At 37.0% G+C, this 19,358-nt stretch overlaps 1 protein-coding gene across 3 annotated transcripts in view; it reads right to left on the bottom strand.

Annotated features, from left to right (window-relative positions):
- ADAM9 (ADAM metallopeptidase domain 9) overlaps positions 1 to 19,358 on the bottom strand; it is a 113,026-nt gene that overhangs the window by 50,688 nt on the left and 42,980 nt on the right. For all 3 annotated transcript variants that reach the window (XR_003120784.1, XR_003120785.1, XM_025393911.1), the window contains exons 12-14: positions 17,080 to 17,251; positions 2,901 to 2,993; positions 1,697 to 1,892 (exon numbers count right to left, since the gene is read on the bottom strand). Coding sequence is in view for 1 of the 3 variants with exons in the window: in XM_025393911.1 (XP_025249696.1) it covers positions 1,697 to 1,892; positions 2,901 to 2,993; positions 17,080 to 17,251 (461 nt within the window). In the remaining 2 variants the exon portion in view is untranslated. The remainder of the gene's footprint in view (positions 1 to 1,696; positions 1,893 to 2,900; positions 2,994 to 17,079; positions 17,252 to 19,358) is intronic.

Raw genomic sequence — 19,358 nt, 5'->3', positions numbered from 1 at the left:
GAATCTAATATATCAGAGTCCTCCAGGAGAATATATTCGATTTTCATGTAATAAATACATAAGATTACATTTTAATATAGTATATATGTAAGTTATGTATTATATATTAATATTAGATTCATGTAACAAGTCCTCCAATTATATATACAGTAGTATCTACAGTAATGTGTCACTTAACAACAGGGATATGATCTGAGAAGTGAGTTGTTGGGTGATTTTGTCATTGTGCAAACATCACAGAGTGCACTTAAACAAACCTAGGTGGTATAGCCTACTACACATCTGGGCTATGTGGTACAGCCTACTGCTCCTAGGCTACAAATGTGTACACCATGACACTGGACTAAATACTGTAGGCAACGGTAACACAATGGCATCTAAACATATCTAAACATAGAAAAGATATCTAAACATATCTAAACATAGAAACGTTACAGTAAAAATACAGCCTTATAATTTTATGAGACCACTGTTGTATATGCAGTCTCTCACTGACCAAAATGTTGTTATGTGGTACACAACTGTATACATAAACACACAACACAATGGTTCCATTTATCTGGAGAACACTAACTATACAGAGGGAAACCAGTCAAGACTGAAGAGGAACAGAGGACTTCTGTTCAGACTTATTTGAACAAATTGAAATAAATAGAATACTCGATGCCACTAATCAACTGAAGGCACAATCAGGCCAATGGTTAACAATATACAAGTTAATTAATGGAAGTACATAGGAAATTAACCAAACCAAAAGAGAGAGAGAAAAACAGATAGAGAATTAGTAACTCTAGAGAAATCAGGAAAGTAATTATAACTTACTATATAGTTTAGTTGTAAAGAGCATTAATGTGGCCATTATACAATACACAGTCAACACTGCCCTAACTAAAATTACAATTAATCCATATTGGGAGGATGAAGAATGGAAAATGAGCATAGGTATGACGGGAGTTGTTAAGGGTTGAAAGAAGAGAAGGAAAGAAAACTAACTTATCTTCTATAGTGAAAAATTAATAACTAATGCCTAGAACAAAAAAATAAAAACGTAGCATTGCCAAGAGATTATCTAAAAACTTAGCACAAGTTAACAAAAATCTTAGCCAGAAAAGGTAAAACTGCCTCAAGTGATAGGAATACTGGGTGGGAACAGTCCTTATTTGTTCATACTATGCATTATACAATAATTTGGCTCTTTATGTGTATGCCCTCGATAAAAATAAGAACTTTAAAAAGTAAAAATACATAAATTGTTTTTAAATCCCAAATATCTATCAGTAAGAGAGTAACTAAATCATGATCCATTTATCTAATGGAATACTTTAATATACTATGATATAAATATATCAATATAGATGAATTTCAAGAAAATTCTGAGTGAACAATGCAAACAGCAGACCCATGTGCACAATTCAACATTATTAAAACTAGAGGATACTACAAATGTATCTGTGCGTGTGTGTAAACGATACACAAAAAACATAAAAAGATATAGACAGAAAAATTAGAAAACATCAACTGAATCTGTGCATATTAAATTCATGATCATGACTGCCTCCAAAGAAGGAAGAAAGGAAATATGATGAGAAACAAGAGAGCCTCAACTTTATCAACAATGTTTCATTACCTTTTTTAAAATACCTAAATCAAAAATAAATAATATCAAAGCAATCAATTATAAATGATGATATCTTACTTGAGCCAAAGATGACTTGACACTGAGCATCATAATACTGGCACATGCCGTTGTAGCAATAGGCTTTGTTATTCTGGCAAGGATATCCATTCTGAATAAAAACATCTGGCTGACAGAACTGAGAAGAACCATTGCAATACTCTGGAACATCACACTCACTGGTTTTTCCTCGGCATAAAGTACCTCCTGGAAGGAACTAGTGAAATAAAATGCAATTAAACATAAGTATCAGAATAATGTCCACAAATTAATCAAATGTGAAACCACAGAATTTATATCTACAAAGCATTCTAACAATAACAAAACATTAAATAACCCAATAGAAAAATGAACAATGGCTAACAATAGGTAATTCATATAAGTCCTAACTATGGAAAGTAAAGAAACATGACCTCAATTGTAACCAAAAGAAATGCAAACTAAATAAAAATACAAGAACCCTTTACACCTACTGAACTAACTAGGAGTATAGTGCTCACTAGTAACCAATATTGGCATAAGGAAACAAGTATTTGATAACACTGTTGGCAGAAGTACAGACTGGCACATTTGTGAAAGATATATAAAATGTATATCAAAACTTAGTATGAATATTCTGCGCCAGTGATTTCTCTTATAAGCAGTAATTGGAAGCAATCAAAATGTCCATCATTAGTTAACTGAAGAAATTATGGTACAACTGTATAAGTAATATTACTTAAATAACCATGTATTATAGAACTACATGAATGGGAAAAAAAAAGTTCATGGTGTCATACTGAAAAAAGCAGATAATAAAAATATATGTATCTGTGCTTACCCACTTAAGAACAGACATATACACATACAATCACATTTGTATAGAAAAAACGTGATTATATTAACAAATTATCAACAATGGCTACCTGAAGAGTATAAAATGATAGAGGCTCTTTCATGCTCTACTTTCTATGGTTTTGTGTTATTTAATTATTGCTAACAAGCATATATGTTACACTAAAAATCAGAAAAAAAAATGCTTCTACTTAGAAAACAATCTCAACAGACCATTTAACGTAAACGAATGTGCTTTAAAATTACACACAAGTGGCATAAAATTTTCCCCATGACCATAAAATAAAAATAGTGCTCACTCAGAAATCTCAAAAAATAAATTTTGATATACACAGATTTTCCTTTTCTTTTCTTTTTTTTTTTTTGTTCCCAAGAAGGAGGAATTCCTTACCCGACAGTCTTTACAACAGTCACCATATGCACACTCAGCAAATGATTTAAGCTTACAGGTACTTCCTTCACAGCAAGGGTCCAATTCACATTCCTGTGAACATAAAATGACTGTCAATAAAGAAATTAGTTATTGACATTAATATTCATTAATAAAATTCTTACCTTACACCTAAAATCTACTTCATTCTAACATGATTGTAGCAGTTACCCTCCAGAAACAGTCGCTTACTGTTTCTGGATTTAACAGTGTCTCTTCAGATGCAAGTATTTAGGTCTCAACATATTTCAAAGGAAAGAAATCATATAGTATGTGCCTTACTTAGTCTGTTTACAATGCCATAACAAAATACCACAGGTTTAAACTACAGAAATTTATTTTCTCATAGTTCTTGAGGCTAGAAATCTAAGATCAAGGTTCCTACTAGTTCCATTTCTGGTGAGGACTCTCTTCCCGGCTTGCAGAGGGCTGCCTTCTCTCTGTGTGCTAACATAGCCCTTCCTCAGTGCATGTGGGCAGAGAGAAGGCAAGATGTTTGGTGTCTCTTCTTACAAGGACACTGATCCTAGTGGATCAGAGCCCCACCCTTATGACCTCATTTAACTTTAATTACTTCCTTAAAGGCCCCATCTCCAAATGTAGCCATGCTGGTGGTTGGGTTCCAACACATGAGTTTTGGGGAAGCACAAACATTCCGTTCATAACAGTACATCTGATGATCACAGAGAGGTTAGCATCCATAAAGACATTCATCTTTACGCTCAGGGTCTGTTGGGTGGCTCTTCACCCTAGTTGAACACTCTTTTTACCTTGCTTGGCTTCTCTCACCATACTCTGGGCCACCATGGCTCCTTCTTACCCCCAAACTCCCACCACAGGCCGGGCACGGTGGCTCAAGCCTGTAATCCCAGCACCTTGGGAGGCCGAGACGGGCAGATCACAAGGTCAGGAGATCGAGACCATCCTGGCTAACACGGTGAAACCCCGTCTCTACTAAAAAATACAAAAAAAACTAGCCGCGCGTGGTGGCGGGCACCTGTAGTCCCAGCTACTCGGGAGGCTGAGGCAGGAGAATGGCGTAAACCCGGGAGGCGGAGCTTGCAGTGAGCTGAGATCCGGCCACTGCACTCCAGCCTGGGCAACAGAGCAAGACTCCACCTCAAAAAAAAAAAAAACTTCCACCCACAGAGACATATTCTCTGTTAAAATAGCAATGTCAATGCTCTGTTCTGTATTCTGTGGTACAGCTTTATAAGGTGTTATCACTAAGGAAAACTGGGTGAAAAGTACATGACTCTATATTATTTTGCAACTTCCTGTCAGACTATAATTATTTCATAATAAACATTTAAAAATACATGAACTTTAATGCACATCTTGAAATATACCAAAAAAAAAAAGTCAAAATGCATCATGGAACTAAATGTGAAACCTAAAACTATAAAACTTCTAGGAGAAAACCTTTGCAACTGTGGAATAGGCAAGAAGTCCTTAGATAGGACACCAAAAGAACAACCGATAAAATTACAAGTTTATAAAATAAACTTCATCAACATGTAAAAGTTCTGCTCTTCAAAACATACTGCTAAGCTAATTAAAGGCAAGCTACAACTTGGAAAAAATATTGACAATCTGATAGAGAACTTGTATACAGAATATACAAAGTATTCTCAAAACTCAATAATAAGTAATCAAAATTTTTAAAAGAGGGGAAAGAGGTGAACAGTCATATCACCACAAGATAACCTGATGGCAAATAAGCACATGAAAACACACTCAACGCATCATTAGTCACTGAAGAAATGCAAATAAAACCTCAATGAGGCATCACCTCACACTCAATAGAATGGCTAAAATTAAAAAGACTCACCACTTGAAGTATTGGTGAGGATACGAAACAATGAGAACTCTCATACACTAAGGATGGAAATGAGAAATGGTACAATTACTTTAGAAAACAGTTTGAGAGTTTCTCGAAAAGTTAAATACCTCTACCATCTAACCAAGTCATCCCACTCTGGGGCATTTACCCAATTAAAAACATATAAAGATTTGTAGGTGAATGCTGGCCAGTTCAAAAACACTGCAGGACTGTTGGCTTCATGAAAGAATGGGGAATCAGGAAACAGACAATGTATATAAGAACTTAGGTTATCGTAAAGGAACCTTTTTAAATGGTTCCACAACAACTGATCATTAGTGGATAAGTTTAATTTCCAAGCTTACTCCATATGCCCCCTCCTCAAAGAGCTAACATAAAAATTTTAAATTTAACAAAAACTAAAATAATTTGTAGAGGGGCTATGATGATGATCTATATATAAGAATACTAAAAGCCAGCTAAAGATACAAATTTCTGAAGCCATTATGGGAAAAAAATTAGTAAATTTGCCTTCATTTAAATTTTAAATTTCAACATAAAATGTAACCTATAAAAAGTTAAATAAGCTATAAATAAAGAATATTAGAACATATATAACAAAGGAGTTATGTCCATCTTATAGAAAGAGGCCTAAAAATCAATTTAAAATAAGATTCAATGAACCAACAGAACTGATAAAAAATACATAAAATAATAATTCATAGAAGAAAATGATGCCTATAACCTATAATCACACAAAAATCTGTAAACTAAAACAGTATCTTCTTATTTTTTACCCATCAGCTTGCCAAAATTAAGAAAACATATTATCCTGTGCTGGTAAGACTATGGATACACAATGGCATAATATACTGTTGTCAGAAATGCAAACTGACCCAGACTATTTATAGGAAATTCATTAGCTTCTGATGTAAGTTAAAATGTACATGCTTTTAGATCCAATAATTCTACCTTTATGTACAATAACTATCATAGAAAAATATTTGTATATATACACATGACGTGTGTATATCTATATATATACACGTGAGGTGTGTACAAGGATGTATACTGCAGCACTGTTTACAACAGAAAACACTAATTACAGTAATTAGAGTATGGTTAAATAAATCATAGTAAATCCTTGTATTGGAATACTGTTCAGCAAATTAAAGGGTGATGTCTACATAATAAAATGATACAGAAAAATGTCCAGGATATCGAAATAGAAAAAAATCTGCATACAACAGATTTTAAGTCAATTTTAAACAATATTAAATCTGATTTTATTTATACACAAAAACAAAAGCCAGAATGGCATCACCAAAATGGGAGAATAGAAAGCCCTGGATTCTCCTTCCTCCAACAGGCAGTGCTGCAATAAACACCCCTGTACACATCCCATGTACATATATACAAATATTTCTCTAAGATAGTTACATAAAGGTAGAATTACTAGATCTAAACGCATGTGCATTTTAACCTTTATTGGAGGCTAACAAATTTCCTATAAAAAGTCAGCAATTCAACAGTAACACATTAATCAATTCCCTTTGTAAGAAATCCAGAAACTAGTTGAGAGGCTACTACATCGCAGGCAATTGAAAAACCAGCCACACTGAAACCAGTAGGAAAACTGGAGATCCTTTCTCGCCACAATCCCAACCCATGACATGGCATATAAGATCAGGAGGAAACAGCTCTCAGCATCTCCCTGAGGAGAGAAAGAGTTGGGCCACACATCCAATATTACAGTTTTTTAGAGTGCTTCCTGAGGGGACTACCTTCTATCTCATCTGTCTCTGACGACATATAGGACCTGGAATATATTAGATCCCTGGGGGTTTCAGAGAACAAAGGTGGCAGGTTAAACTAGCATGTGGACACTTGCCACAGCTCCTCACCCTGTCTCAACACAAAGTAAATGGGTAATAATAATAATACTTTAAAAAAAAAAAAAAAAAAAAAAAGCTCCTAGCTTCTCCCACAGGAGGACCACACACCAAATGCTACAATTTTTCTAGGAGCTACCCAAGGAATTGGCTTTTCTCTCTCCTCTCTCAGAGCACAGATGGAGCTGGTATATGCTAGATCCCTGAAGGCCACAAAGAACAAAGGTGGTTGTTCCAACTATCGCTCAGACACTTGCCACAGTTCCTCTACCCAGTTTAACACAGTGATTTAAAAAAACAAAAAATAAATAAATAAATAAATAAAATACCACTTCCAAGCTTTGCCCTGAAAAGAGAAACAGTTGGACCACGTGTCACATGTTGCAGCTTTTCTAGGGATTGCCCAACAAATCACTTCTTTCTCCCCTTTTGGAACGCTGATGGGCTCCAGCACAGTGTAGACACCAGGGGGCTAACAACAACAGAAACAGCAGTTTTAACAAATATGAAAGTTTGAGAGGCCCAAAAAAGCTCTGGCCAGGTTAATTAGTGAAGAAGGTCTTCTCACTAATTTCAGGGCTGAAGAATACACCAACTTAATGGAAAAATGCAACAGAGGAGTGCAATAGCAGATCAGAGCAAAGAGAAGGAAGATTCAACAAACTCAAAGTCAGGTTACCTTATCAAGTCAGAGGAGCAAAAAGAAAAAGAAATACAAGTGAATAAAGCTTAAGGGATTTATGAGACACCATCAAGAGACCAATATACACACTGCGGCAATCCCACAAGGAGCAAAGAAAAAGTACCAAAAAGCTTATTTAAAAGAGGTAGTGGGTGAAATTTTCCCAAATCTGGGGAAAGAAATGGACGTCCACATGCAGGAACCCCAAAGAATCTTAAGTAAGAGGAATTGAAAGAAATCAACACCAAGAAACATTACAATCAAATTATCAAAAGACAAAGACAGAGAATTTTGAAAAGCAGTAAGAAAGACAGCAACTCATCACACACAAGGGAACCCGCACCAGGCCATTAGTGGATTTTTCAGCAGAAATCTTGTAGGCCAGAAGGGAATGAGGTGACATAGTAAAGTAATGAAAGAAAAAACTGCCAAGAAAGAATCCTATATCTGGCAAAACTATCCTTTAAAAATGAAGAAGACATTAAGACTTTCCTAGAAAAACAAAAGCAGGGGAGTTCATCATGACTAGACCTTTCTTCTAAGAAATGTGAAATGGAGTTCTTCAACTTGAAATGAAAGACTGCTAGATAGCAACACAGGAGCAAAAGAAAGTATAAAATTAATTAGTAAGAATAAATATATAGATAAATGCAAAATACTGTGTTGCTGTTAATGGTACTGAGTAAATCACTTTCACTTCTAGTGTAAATTTAGAAGAAAAAGCATAAAATATAACTATAGGCCAGGCACAGTGGCTCACACCTGTAATCCCAGCACTTTGGGAGGCCGAGGCAGGCAGATCACTCGAGGTCAAGAGTTTGAGACCAGCTTGGACAACATGGTGAAACCCTGTCTCCACTAAAAATATAAAAATCAGGCAATCATGGTGGCAGGCACCTGTAATCCCAGGTACTCGGGAGGCTGAGGCAGAAGAATCACTTGAACCCAGGAGGCAGAGGTTGCAGTGAGCCATGGCACCATTACACTCCAGCCTAGACAAGAGCAAAACTCCATCTCAAAAACAAAAACAAACTAAAAAATATGTTGAAAGATACACAGTATTAATGGATTGTAAACTGTAACAACAACATAAACTGTGTAATGGGAGAACTTAAAGTGAAGAGTTTTTGTTTGTAATTGACGTTAAGTTGTTATCAGCTTAAAAATACTGTTATTACTACACGGTATTTTATGTACACTCTAAGGTAACCATAAACAAATACCTATAGAAGGAAATTACATAAAAGAAAAAGGAATAGGGATAAAAGAACATCAACACACAGACAAAATCAAAAAAATACAAAGGAAAACAGCAAGAAAGGGCAGACAAAAGAGCTACAAGGCAAAAAACATTTAAAACAATCACAGTAAATCCTTCCCTATCAAGAATTACTTTAAATGTAATTATGTTAAACTCCCCAACAAAAACACATAGTACACTGAATGGATAAAAAGAAGAACAAAAACAAAATTAAACTGTATGCTATCTACAAGAGACTCACTATAGTTCTAAGGACATATGTAGGCTGAAAGTGAAGAATGAATAAAGATATTCCATGCAAATGGTAACCACATAGAGCAGGGGTAGCTAAACTTATATCAAAGAAAAGAGACTCTATGTCAGAATTGTCACAAAACACAAAGAAAAACATTTTATAGTGATAAAAGCGACAATTCACTAGGAAGATATAACAATAATAAATATATATGCACCCAACATTAGAGCACCTAAATATGTAATGCAAGCACTGACAAAACTGAAGAAATAGCAACACAAAATAGTAAGAAACTTCAATACTGCAATTTAATTATAGATAAAACATCTAGATAGAAGATCAATAAGGAAACAGAGGACTTGAACAACACTACAGACCAAATCAAACTAACAGACATATACAGGACATTCTCCCCAACAGTGGCAGAATACATACTATTCTCAGGCGCACATGGAACTCTCTCTAGGCTCACGTGTTAGGTCACAAAACAGGTCTTTAGAAATTTAAGAAGACTGAAATCATACCAAATGTATTTTCTGACCAGAATGGATGAAACTAGCAATTAGAATAGAAAAAGACGGCAATAAAAGTAAAAAGGAAAATGGAAACATCACCAATATGTGGAAATTAAACAACAACCATTGGGTCAAAAAGGGAATCAAACACGAAATTAAAAAATACTTTTGGACAAACAAAAAACACAATATGTAAAAACTTCCAAAATACAGCAAAACTAATACTAAAAGGAGGCCGGATGTGATGGCTCACACCTGTAATCCCGGCACTTTGGGAGACCTAGGCAGGTAGATCACCTGAGGTCAGGAGTTCGAGACCAGCCTGGTCAACATGGCAAAACCCCATCTCTACTAAAAAATTAGCCAAGCATGGTGATGAGCGCCTGGCATCCCAGCTCCTCAGGAAGCTGAGGCACAAGAATCGCTAGAACCCAGGAGGTGGAGGTTGCAATGAACCAAGATTGTGCCACTACACTCCAGCCTGGACAACACAGTGAGACTCTGTCAAAAAAAAAAAAAAAAACCTCAAATAAACAATCTAACTTTACAAACCAAGAAACTTGAAAAGCAACAGAAAATTTAAACTCAAAATTATCATAAGGAAAATAATGAACTTCAGATCAGAAATAAAACTGAGACTAGAAAAAGAATTGAAAAATCAGCAAAACCAAGAGTTAGTATTTTTCAAAAGATAAGCAATATTGACCAACCTTAGCTAAGTAAAAGAAAGAGAAGACTCAAAATCAGAAATGAGAAAGGAGACATTTCAACTGATGCCATAAATAAAAAACTACAGGCCAATGTGCCAAATAAATACAGATGCAAAATCTTCAATAAAATACTAGCAAACCAAATTCAGCTGCACATTGAAAGTAAAATACACCTGACCTAGTAGAATTTATCCTTGGGTATAAACTGGGATGGTTTGATATACAAAAATCAATTAATGAGACCAGGTGCAGTGGTGCACACCTGTAATCCTAGCACTCTGGGTGTCTTAGGCAGCCAGACTGCTTGAGTTTAGGAGTTCGAGACCAGTCTAGGCAACGTGGCAAAATTCCTTCTCTACAAAAAATACAAAAATTTGTCAGGCATGGTGGCATATGCCTGTAGTCCCAACTACTCAAGAGGCTGAGGCAGGAGAATCACTTGAGCCCATTAGGTCAAAGCTGCAGTGAGCTGTGTTTGCAGCACTGGCAAATACAGGCTGTGTTATCAGCCTGGGCAACAGTAAGACCCTGTCTCAAAAAAATAAATAAATAAATAATAAAAAAATAATTAATTAATGAGATATGTCACATTAACAAAATGAAGGATAAAAATCGCATGATCATGTCAACAGATACAGAAAAAGCACTTGATAAAATTCAATATGCTTTCATGCAAAAAGCTCTCAACAAACTAGAAATAAAGGAAAATAACTTCAACATAATTAGGGCATATATGAAATTCCCATAGCTAAAATCATACCTAGTTGTGAAAAACAAAAAGTTTTTCCTCTAAGTTCAGAAATGAAGCAAGGATGCCCAATCTTGCCACTTCTATTCAACTTGATATTGGAAGTCCTAGCCAGAGCAATTAGCAAGAAAAAGAACTAAAAGGCATCTAAATTGGAAATGAAGCAAAACTGTCCCTCTTTTAAGATGACAAGATCATACATATAGAAAATCCCAAAGAGTCCATCAAAAAACTGTTATAACTAATAAATAAATACGGTAAAGTTGCAGGATACAAAACTGACACGAAAAAATAAGGTCATTTCCACATACTAACAATGAACTATAAAAAGGAAATTAAGGAAACAAAGCTATATACAATAGTATTGAAAACAAAATATTTGTGAATAAGCTTAACAAGTGAGGAAAAAGATTACACACTAAAAACTACAAAACATTGCTAAAACAAATAAAAGATGATACAAATACTTGGAAAGACATCCTATGTTCATGGACTGGAAGAATTAAAATTGGTAAATTGTCCATATTACCCAAAGTGATCTACAGATTCAATAAAATCCATTCCTCAGAAGAAGAAATACAAGCAGCTGCCAAACACATGAAAAAATGCTCAACATCACTGAACATCAGAGAAACGCATATTAAAACCACAATGAGATATCATCTTATAACAGTCAGAATGGCTATCATCAAAAAGTCAAAAAAAAAAAAAAAAAAGGCTGATATTGGTGCAGATGCAGAAAAAAGGGAATGCTTATACACTGTTGCTGGGAATGTAAATTAGTTCAACCTCTATGGAAAACAGTATAAAGATTTTTCAAAGAACCAAAACTAGAACTACCATTTGACCCGGCAATTCCACTACTGGGTATCTACTCAAAGGAAAATAAATCATTATATAAAAAAGATATCTGCACTGATATGCTCATTGCAGCACTATTTACAATAGCAAAGTCATGAAACTAATGTAAGTGTCCATCAACAGTTGACTGGATGAGAAAAATCATACACACACACACACACACACACACACGCACGCATGCACACCATGGAATACTATGTAGCCAAAAAAAAAAAAGAATGAAATCATGTCCTTTACAGCAACATGGATGGAGCTGGATGCCATTATCCTAAGTGAACTAACTCAGAAACACAAAATCAAACACTGCATATTCTCACTTGTAAGTGTGGGCTAAACAGTGGGTGCACATGGACATAAAGATGGAGGTGATGGACACTGGGAACTCCCAAAGGGGAAAGGGTGGGAGAAGGGTGAGGGCTGACAAATTATGTATAAGGTACAACGTTCACTGTTTGGGTAATGGGTATACCAGAAGCCCAATCCCCACCAGGACACAATATACCTACGTAACAAACATCCATATGTACCCCCCTGAATCTAAAATAAAATAAGATTTAGACATACAGACCAATGGAACAGAATAAAGAATGCAGAAATAAAAACCAACACATATGAGATCACCCGATCTTCAACAAGGATGCCAAGAAAAAGAATGGTGAAAAAGTAGTCCCTTCCTCCCTGGAAAACTGGATATCAACAGCAAAAGAATGAAATTGGAACCTTATCTTATGCCATACACAAAAATTAACTTAAAATGGATTAAAGACTTAAACATAAGGCCTGAAACATTAAAACTCTTAGAAGAAAACAGAGGAAAAGCTTCATGACATTGGTCTTGGCAATGATTTCATGGATATGATGCCAAAATTAAAGGCAACAGAAGCCAAAAATAGACAAGTGGGACTATATCAAACTAAAAACCTTCTACACAGCATAGGAAGCAATCCACAGGGTGAAAAGCCAAGTTATGGAATAGGGGGAAATATCTGCAAACCATATATCTGATAAGGGGTAAACTTTCAGAATGGATAGGAAGTGCTACAGCTCAATAGCAAAAAATGAAAAACTAATAACCTGATTTAAAATGGGTTATAATTATCCTAACTGAAATAACTCAGAGGCAGAAAGTCAAATACCGCATGTTCTCACTTAATAAGTGGGAGCTAAGCAATCAGTATTCACGGACGTACAGAGTGGAATAACAGACACTGGAGACCCCAACAGGTGGGAGCACGGGAGGGATGTGAGGGCAGAAAAATTACCTATTGGGTACAATGTTCACTGTTTGAACAACGGGTACATGAAAAGCCCTCACTTCACCAATATGCAATATATACATGCAAGAAATCTGCATTTATATCCCCTAAATACATAAAAATGTTAAAAGAAACCAAAAAAATGAATTAAAATGGGCCTAAGACTTAACAGACATTTCTCCATGAAGACACACAAATAGACAACAGGTATATGAAAAGATGCTCGATGTCACTCATCGTCATGGAAATGCAAATCAAAACCACAATGAAATATCATTTCATACCTGTTAGTGTGGGAAAAAGAGAGATCAGACTGTTACTGTGTCTATATAGAAAGAAGTAGACATAAGAGACTCCATTTTGTTCTGTATTTGAGATGCTGTTAATCTGTGACCATACCCCCAACCTGTCCTTGACTCAAGGTTTAAGGGATTTGAGGCTGTGCAGGATGTGCTTTGTTAAACTAGTGCCTGAAGGCAGCTTGCTGGTTAAAAGTCATCACCATTCCCTTAACCTCAAGTACCCAGGGATATGCACACTGCCAAAGGTCGCAGGGACCTCTGACTAGGAAAGCTAGGTATTGTCCAAGGTTTCTCCCCAAGTAACAGTCTGAAATATGGCCTCGTGGGAAGGGAAAGACCTGATCGCCCCCCAGCCTGACACCCGTGAAGGGTCTGTGCTGAGGAGGACTAGTGCAAGAGGAAAGCAGGCCTCTTGGCAGTTGTTGGCAGTTTGAGATAGAGAAAAGCATCTGTCTCCTGCCCATCCCTGGGCAATGGAACATCTCGGTGTAAAACTGGATTGTGGCCGGGCGCGGTGGCTCAAGCCTGTAATCCCAGCACTTTGGGAGGCCGAGACGGGCGGATCACGAGGTCAGGAGATCGAGACCATCCTGGCTAACATGGTGAAACCCCGTCTCTATTAAGAAATACAAAAAACTAGCCGGGCGAGGTGGCGGGCGTCTGTAGTCCCAGCTACTCGGGAGGCTGAGGCCGGAGAATGGCGTGAACCCGGGAGGCGGAGCTTGCAGTGAGCTGAGATCCGGCCACTGCACTCCAGCCCGGGCGACAGAGCGAGACTCCGTCTCAAAAAAAAAAAAAAAAAAAAAAACTGGATTGTATGTTCTGTTTACTGAGAAAGGAGAAAACCGCCTTAGGGCGAAAGGTGGGACTTGCTAGCGCAATGCTGCTCTTTATGCACTAAAAAGGTTTATGAAGATATTTGCAAATGCATGTCAAGGCACAGCACTTTCCCTTAAACTTATTCTATAAATACTAAGGGAACTCAGAGACCGGTGACGGCATGGGTCCTCTGTATGCTGAGTGCCAGTCCCCTGGGCCCACTTTTTCTTTCTCTATACTTTGTCTCTGTGTCTCATTTCTTTTCTCAAGTCTCTCGTTCCACCTAACGAGAAACGCCCACAGGTGTGGAGGGGCAGGCCACCCCTTCATGTTAGGATTGCTATCACGGAAAAAAACAAAAGACAACAAGTGTCAGCAAGAATGTGGAGAAACTGGAACCCTTGTGCCCTGTTGGGAAGAATGCAAAATGGTGCAGGCACTATGGAAAATAGTACAAAAGTTCTTTTAAAAATTAAAAATATAAGTGCCATGTGATCTAGCAATCCCACTTCTGGGTACTTATCTAAAATGAAATCAAGATCTTGAAGAGACATTAGCATTCCTATGTTCACTGCAGCATTATTCACAGTAGCCAAGATATAGAAACCACCTAAATGTCTGTCAACAATTGAATGGATAAAGAAAATGTGATAAAGAAATGTACATATATATATACATATACACACATACAACAGAATAGTATTTCCCAAAAACAAAGGAAATCTTGTCATTGCAATAACATAGATGAAACTTGAGTCTACAATACCATGCTAAGTGAAATAAGGCAGCCACAAAGGATATAATACTATGTGATTTCACTTATATTAGGTATCTAAAATAGTCAAGTTCATAGAAGCACTGAACAGAATAGTGGTTGCCAGGGGCTTGTGGAACCGAAAATGGGGAGCTGCTGATCAACAGATATAAAGTTTCAGTTACACACAATGAAAAAGTTCTAGAGGCCGGGCGCGGTAGCTCAAGCCTGTAATCCCAGCACTTTGGGAGGCCGAGACGGGCAGATCACGAGGTCAGGAGATCGAGACCATCCTGGCTAACACGGTGAAACCCCGTCTCTACTAAAAAAAAATACAAAAAACTAGCCAGGCGAGGTGGCGGGCGCCTGTAGTCCCAGCTACTCGGGAGGCTGAGGCAGGAGAATGGCGTAAACCCGGGAGGCGGAGCTTGCAGTGAGCTGAGATCCGGCCACTGCACTCCAGCCTAGGCTACAGAGCGAGACTGCGTCTCAAAAAAAAGAAAAAGAAAAAGAAAAAGTTCTAGAGATGTGCTGTACAACATAATACCCAGAGTTAACAATACTGTATTGGACATTTAAAAATCTCTTAGAAGGGTCAGTTTCATGCGAAGTATTCTTACCACATTAAAGTCAAAATAAATCCTAAAACAAGCCCAATATTTATAAATGTACCTACTGTATACTGTATATAAATGTATGCAATAGAGTCTAAAAAGAAATACATCAAACTTATAAAAAATAAAAAGGAAGTAAGAGATTTATGGGGGAAATAAAGGTGTGTAAAGTTGCTTTTACTTACTACTTGAATTTTTTTTTTTTTTTTTGAGACAGGCTCTCACTCTCTTGCCTAAACTGGAGTGCGGTGATCCAATCATAGCTCACTGTAACCTCAAATTACTAGGCTCAAGCAATCCTCCTTGCCTCAGCCTCTGGATAGCTAAGACTATTTGGCTTTTCGGGGTTTTGTTTTGTTTTGTTTTGTTTTGTTTTAAGAGATAGGGTCTTGCTATATTGCTCAGGCTAGTTTCAAACTCCTGGCCTCAAGCAATCCTCTCACCTCAGCCTCTCAAAGTGCTAGGATTATGGGTACATGCCACCACACCCAGCCCTATTTGAAACTTTTATACCAAAAAACACCCTGTGATATTTGAGGGGGAGGAAGTATTTTTAAGAGTAATTTTGTAGTGAGAAAGCTCAAGAAGCAAATATAGATTATTATTTCAGTAAGTTTGTTTGTGAAGTTGGGAGAAAAGACTAATAAAATACTTCAGGAAGAAGTTAAGAATGCCTAGAAAGAGAAAGGTCCTAGTCATCCTGATGGCATCTTAATTTAGAAATTAAACATAACCTGCTCAGGTCTCATTTTCCTTACCTGAAAATGGGACTATTAAAACTACCAATCTCTTGGGGTTATTATGAGGGTTATACTGTGTAAGATACTTACCAAAAGTCCCTGACGTGCATCAATACTGCAACAAAAGCCCAACACAGCTCCATCATAAGACACATACTACATTTCTGGAAAGCAAAGTCACCTGGTAAAAGCCAGGCATGGTCAGGTAGGGAAGAAAAAGACGCACTTGTGGAGAAGATTGAGAATACAGGAGAACGTACATACAGTTGAACAAGTGTCTTTCAAACTTAAGACAAGGCCTAGGAGGAAAGGGCTCAAGCAGGCCATGTTGAGAGGAGCGTGGCTAAGTATGGTAAGGAATATGGCTACGCAACAATCCTAACAAAGATGGGCGTGGGTTTAGAGCAATGAGTGTGCATAACAGGTCAAAAAGCCAGAGACCAGTACATACACTGAAGGTTAACAAAGAGAGAGTGCTACTTTGAGTAGCAAGAACTCTGAATACTGAAGGACTCTGGAAGATGGGCCAGCTCCAATTCATTTTTAAAATGAGTCCAGCTAAATAAATATTCCTGCAATGGCAGTACCAGAATGGCGAAAGCTTACAAATAAAGAGCCACGTGAAATTCATTCTTTAAACCAAATAAGCTAATAACCATAAATCATAGAAGATAGCAAAAAAAAAAAAAAAAAGAGAGAATAAACATGGCACATTCCCTGACTTCAAAACAGATGGCACCATTAGTCATACTCTGAGAAGGAGGAGATGACCAATCCCTGGAACACAGCCATACAAACAAAATAACAATCCTCATTGTGCCGCTAAATTTTACTTTAGCCCCTATGTCAGAGTTGCCCAAAACAAGCAATTTTATTTCTTGCAAATATCATGGCAATTTTACAAAGCAAAAATCAAAAATTAAACTGACCTTTGGCGTACCACAGTCACACTCTTCCCCAGCGTCCACCAACTTATTACCACAGGAGGGAGCACTATAGGCTTCATCAGGCTTTGGAATATTAAGAAGGCAGTTTCCTCCTTTATTTAAAGTCAACTTCTCAAAGTCCTCTGCACTGCAACTGCTGAAGTTTCTGGAACCCCTATAATAAACATTAAGAAAAAGATCTTATGTCACAGCGATTACTCACTTTGAAAATGTTAAGTCATGTGTTTAACCCACAAAGTGCATATTTTAAATGACAGAAAAGAGGCTAATAATTATGTGCACAGAAATGAGAATTCACACCTACTCGTGATAAATATTGAACATGACTTCAGCTACTATATAATAATTCACTATTTTCTTACAATATATTGTACTTCCAAAATATCACTTACATTGAAATACAAAATGATAATTTTCAGCATCAGAAGAGACTTTAAAAATTATTTAGTCCTATGAAAAATAAAGTTTTATTTATCTAACACAGTAAAGGTTCTTCAAATATTGGAAGGTAGCTGTACGTTGTCTCCAGTCTTTTTTCTACTCTGAAGGATAACATTTTTCTGTTCACCCATGCCCATTACCACTTATTAGGAGCTCTGCAAAAATAATGCAAATGGGAAACTCCAGTTCAGATACACACTGGCCATCAAGAGGCAGACTGCGCAGTATAGAATTTCAGCTACTCCTATATGACAAGTTTTCAGTTTGAGCTTTACATATAATAACTTTTATGATAATTCCTGGGAACCATGGTTAGTACTTTGAAGGTCAGTTGGCCTTTGAGAAATGTCCCACTTAAGCTATGTGAGATTTATACAAATGCAATTTTGATATGTCCTACCTAGGATTTTCTTTTTAGCTACTGTTTTACTCAATGACTATAAAATACTTTCAGATAGTCCCACTGGCTGCTTTTACCTTTGAAAACTAGTGGAAAGTAGACCTATACACCACCTATATCTTTGAGGAATCCATGTCACATTAAAATTCTATTTTATTTTTACTTTTGTAGCCTGAGTTTTTTGGTGTGATATCCAAAAAATCATTGTTAAGGCCAATGTCAAGGAGCTTTTCCTCAATGTTTTCTTCTTAGAAAGTTTTATGGTTTCAAGTCTTACATTTAGGTATTTTATCCATTTTGAGTTGATTTTTGTGTATGGTGTAAGAAAAGGGTCCAATTGCATTCTTTTGCATGTAGAAATCCAGTTACCCCAGAACCATTTATTGAAGGGAACTATCTTTTCCCCATTGTATCCTCCTGGTGCCCTTGTCAAAAATTAATTGACTACACGTTTGGATTTGTTTCTGGGCTCTCTATTCTGTTCCATCGGTCTACATGTCTGTTTTTATACCACTACCATACCATTTTGATTACTATAGCTATCAAACTGAAAAGCTCTGCACAGCAAAGATAACCGATGAAATGAAAAGTCTGCAGATTGGGAGAAAATCTCTGCAAACCATGTTAAGGTGCATCTTATAACCATGTATCTCATATCCAAACTACATTTTTTAGAACTCACACAACTCCATAGTAGAAAAACAAATAACTCCATTTTTAAAATGAACAAAAGACTTAAATAGACATTTCTCCAAAGATGACATAAAAATGGCCAACAAGTGTATGAAAAGATGCTGAATATCATTAATCATCAAAGAAGTGCAAATCAAAACCACAATGAAATATCACCTCACCCTTATTAGGATGACTACCATCAAAAATGGCCAGGCATGGTGGCTCACCGCTGTAATCCCAGCACTTTGGGAGCCCGAGGCGGGCAGATCACTTGAGGTCAGGAGTTTGAGACCAGCCTGGCCAACATGGTGAAACCCCATCTCTACTAAAATACAAAAATTAGCCAGGTGTGGTGGTGCACACCTGTAATCTCAGCTACTTGGGAAGCTGAGGCAGGAGAACTGCTTGAACCTGGGAGGCAGAGGTTGTAGTGAGCCGAGATCATACCACTGCACTCCAGCTTGGGCAACAGAGAGACTCCGTCTCAAATAAATAAATAAAAGAGGTGACAAGTGAAGAGTACAGAAAAAAGGGAATCCTTGAGCACTGTTGGTGGGAATGTAGATTGGTGCAGCCACTGTGGAAAACAATAGGAGTTCCCTAAAGAAATTAAAAACAGAACTATCATATGATCCAGCAATCTCACTTTGGGTACACACCCAAAGAAAATGAAAACACCACCTCATTCTCCCATTTTCAGTGCAGTATTAGCCAAGATATGGAAACCAACAAAGTGTCTGTCAAC

The sequence above is a fragment of the Theropithecus gelada genome, chromosome 8, assembly GCF_003255815.1.
Source record: "Theropithecus gelada isolate Dixy chromosome 8, Tgel_1.0, whole genome shotgun sequence".
NCBI classification, from domain to species: Eukaryota; Metazoa; Chordata; class Mammalia; order Primates; family Cercopithecidae; genus Theropithecus; species Theropithecus gelada.
Note: the sequence above shows the minus strand (reverse complement) of the source record. Positions and strands in the feature narration are given on the sequence as shown.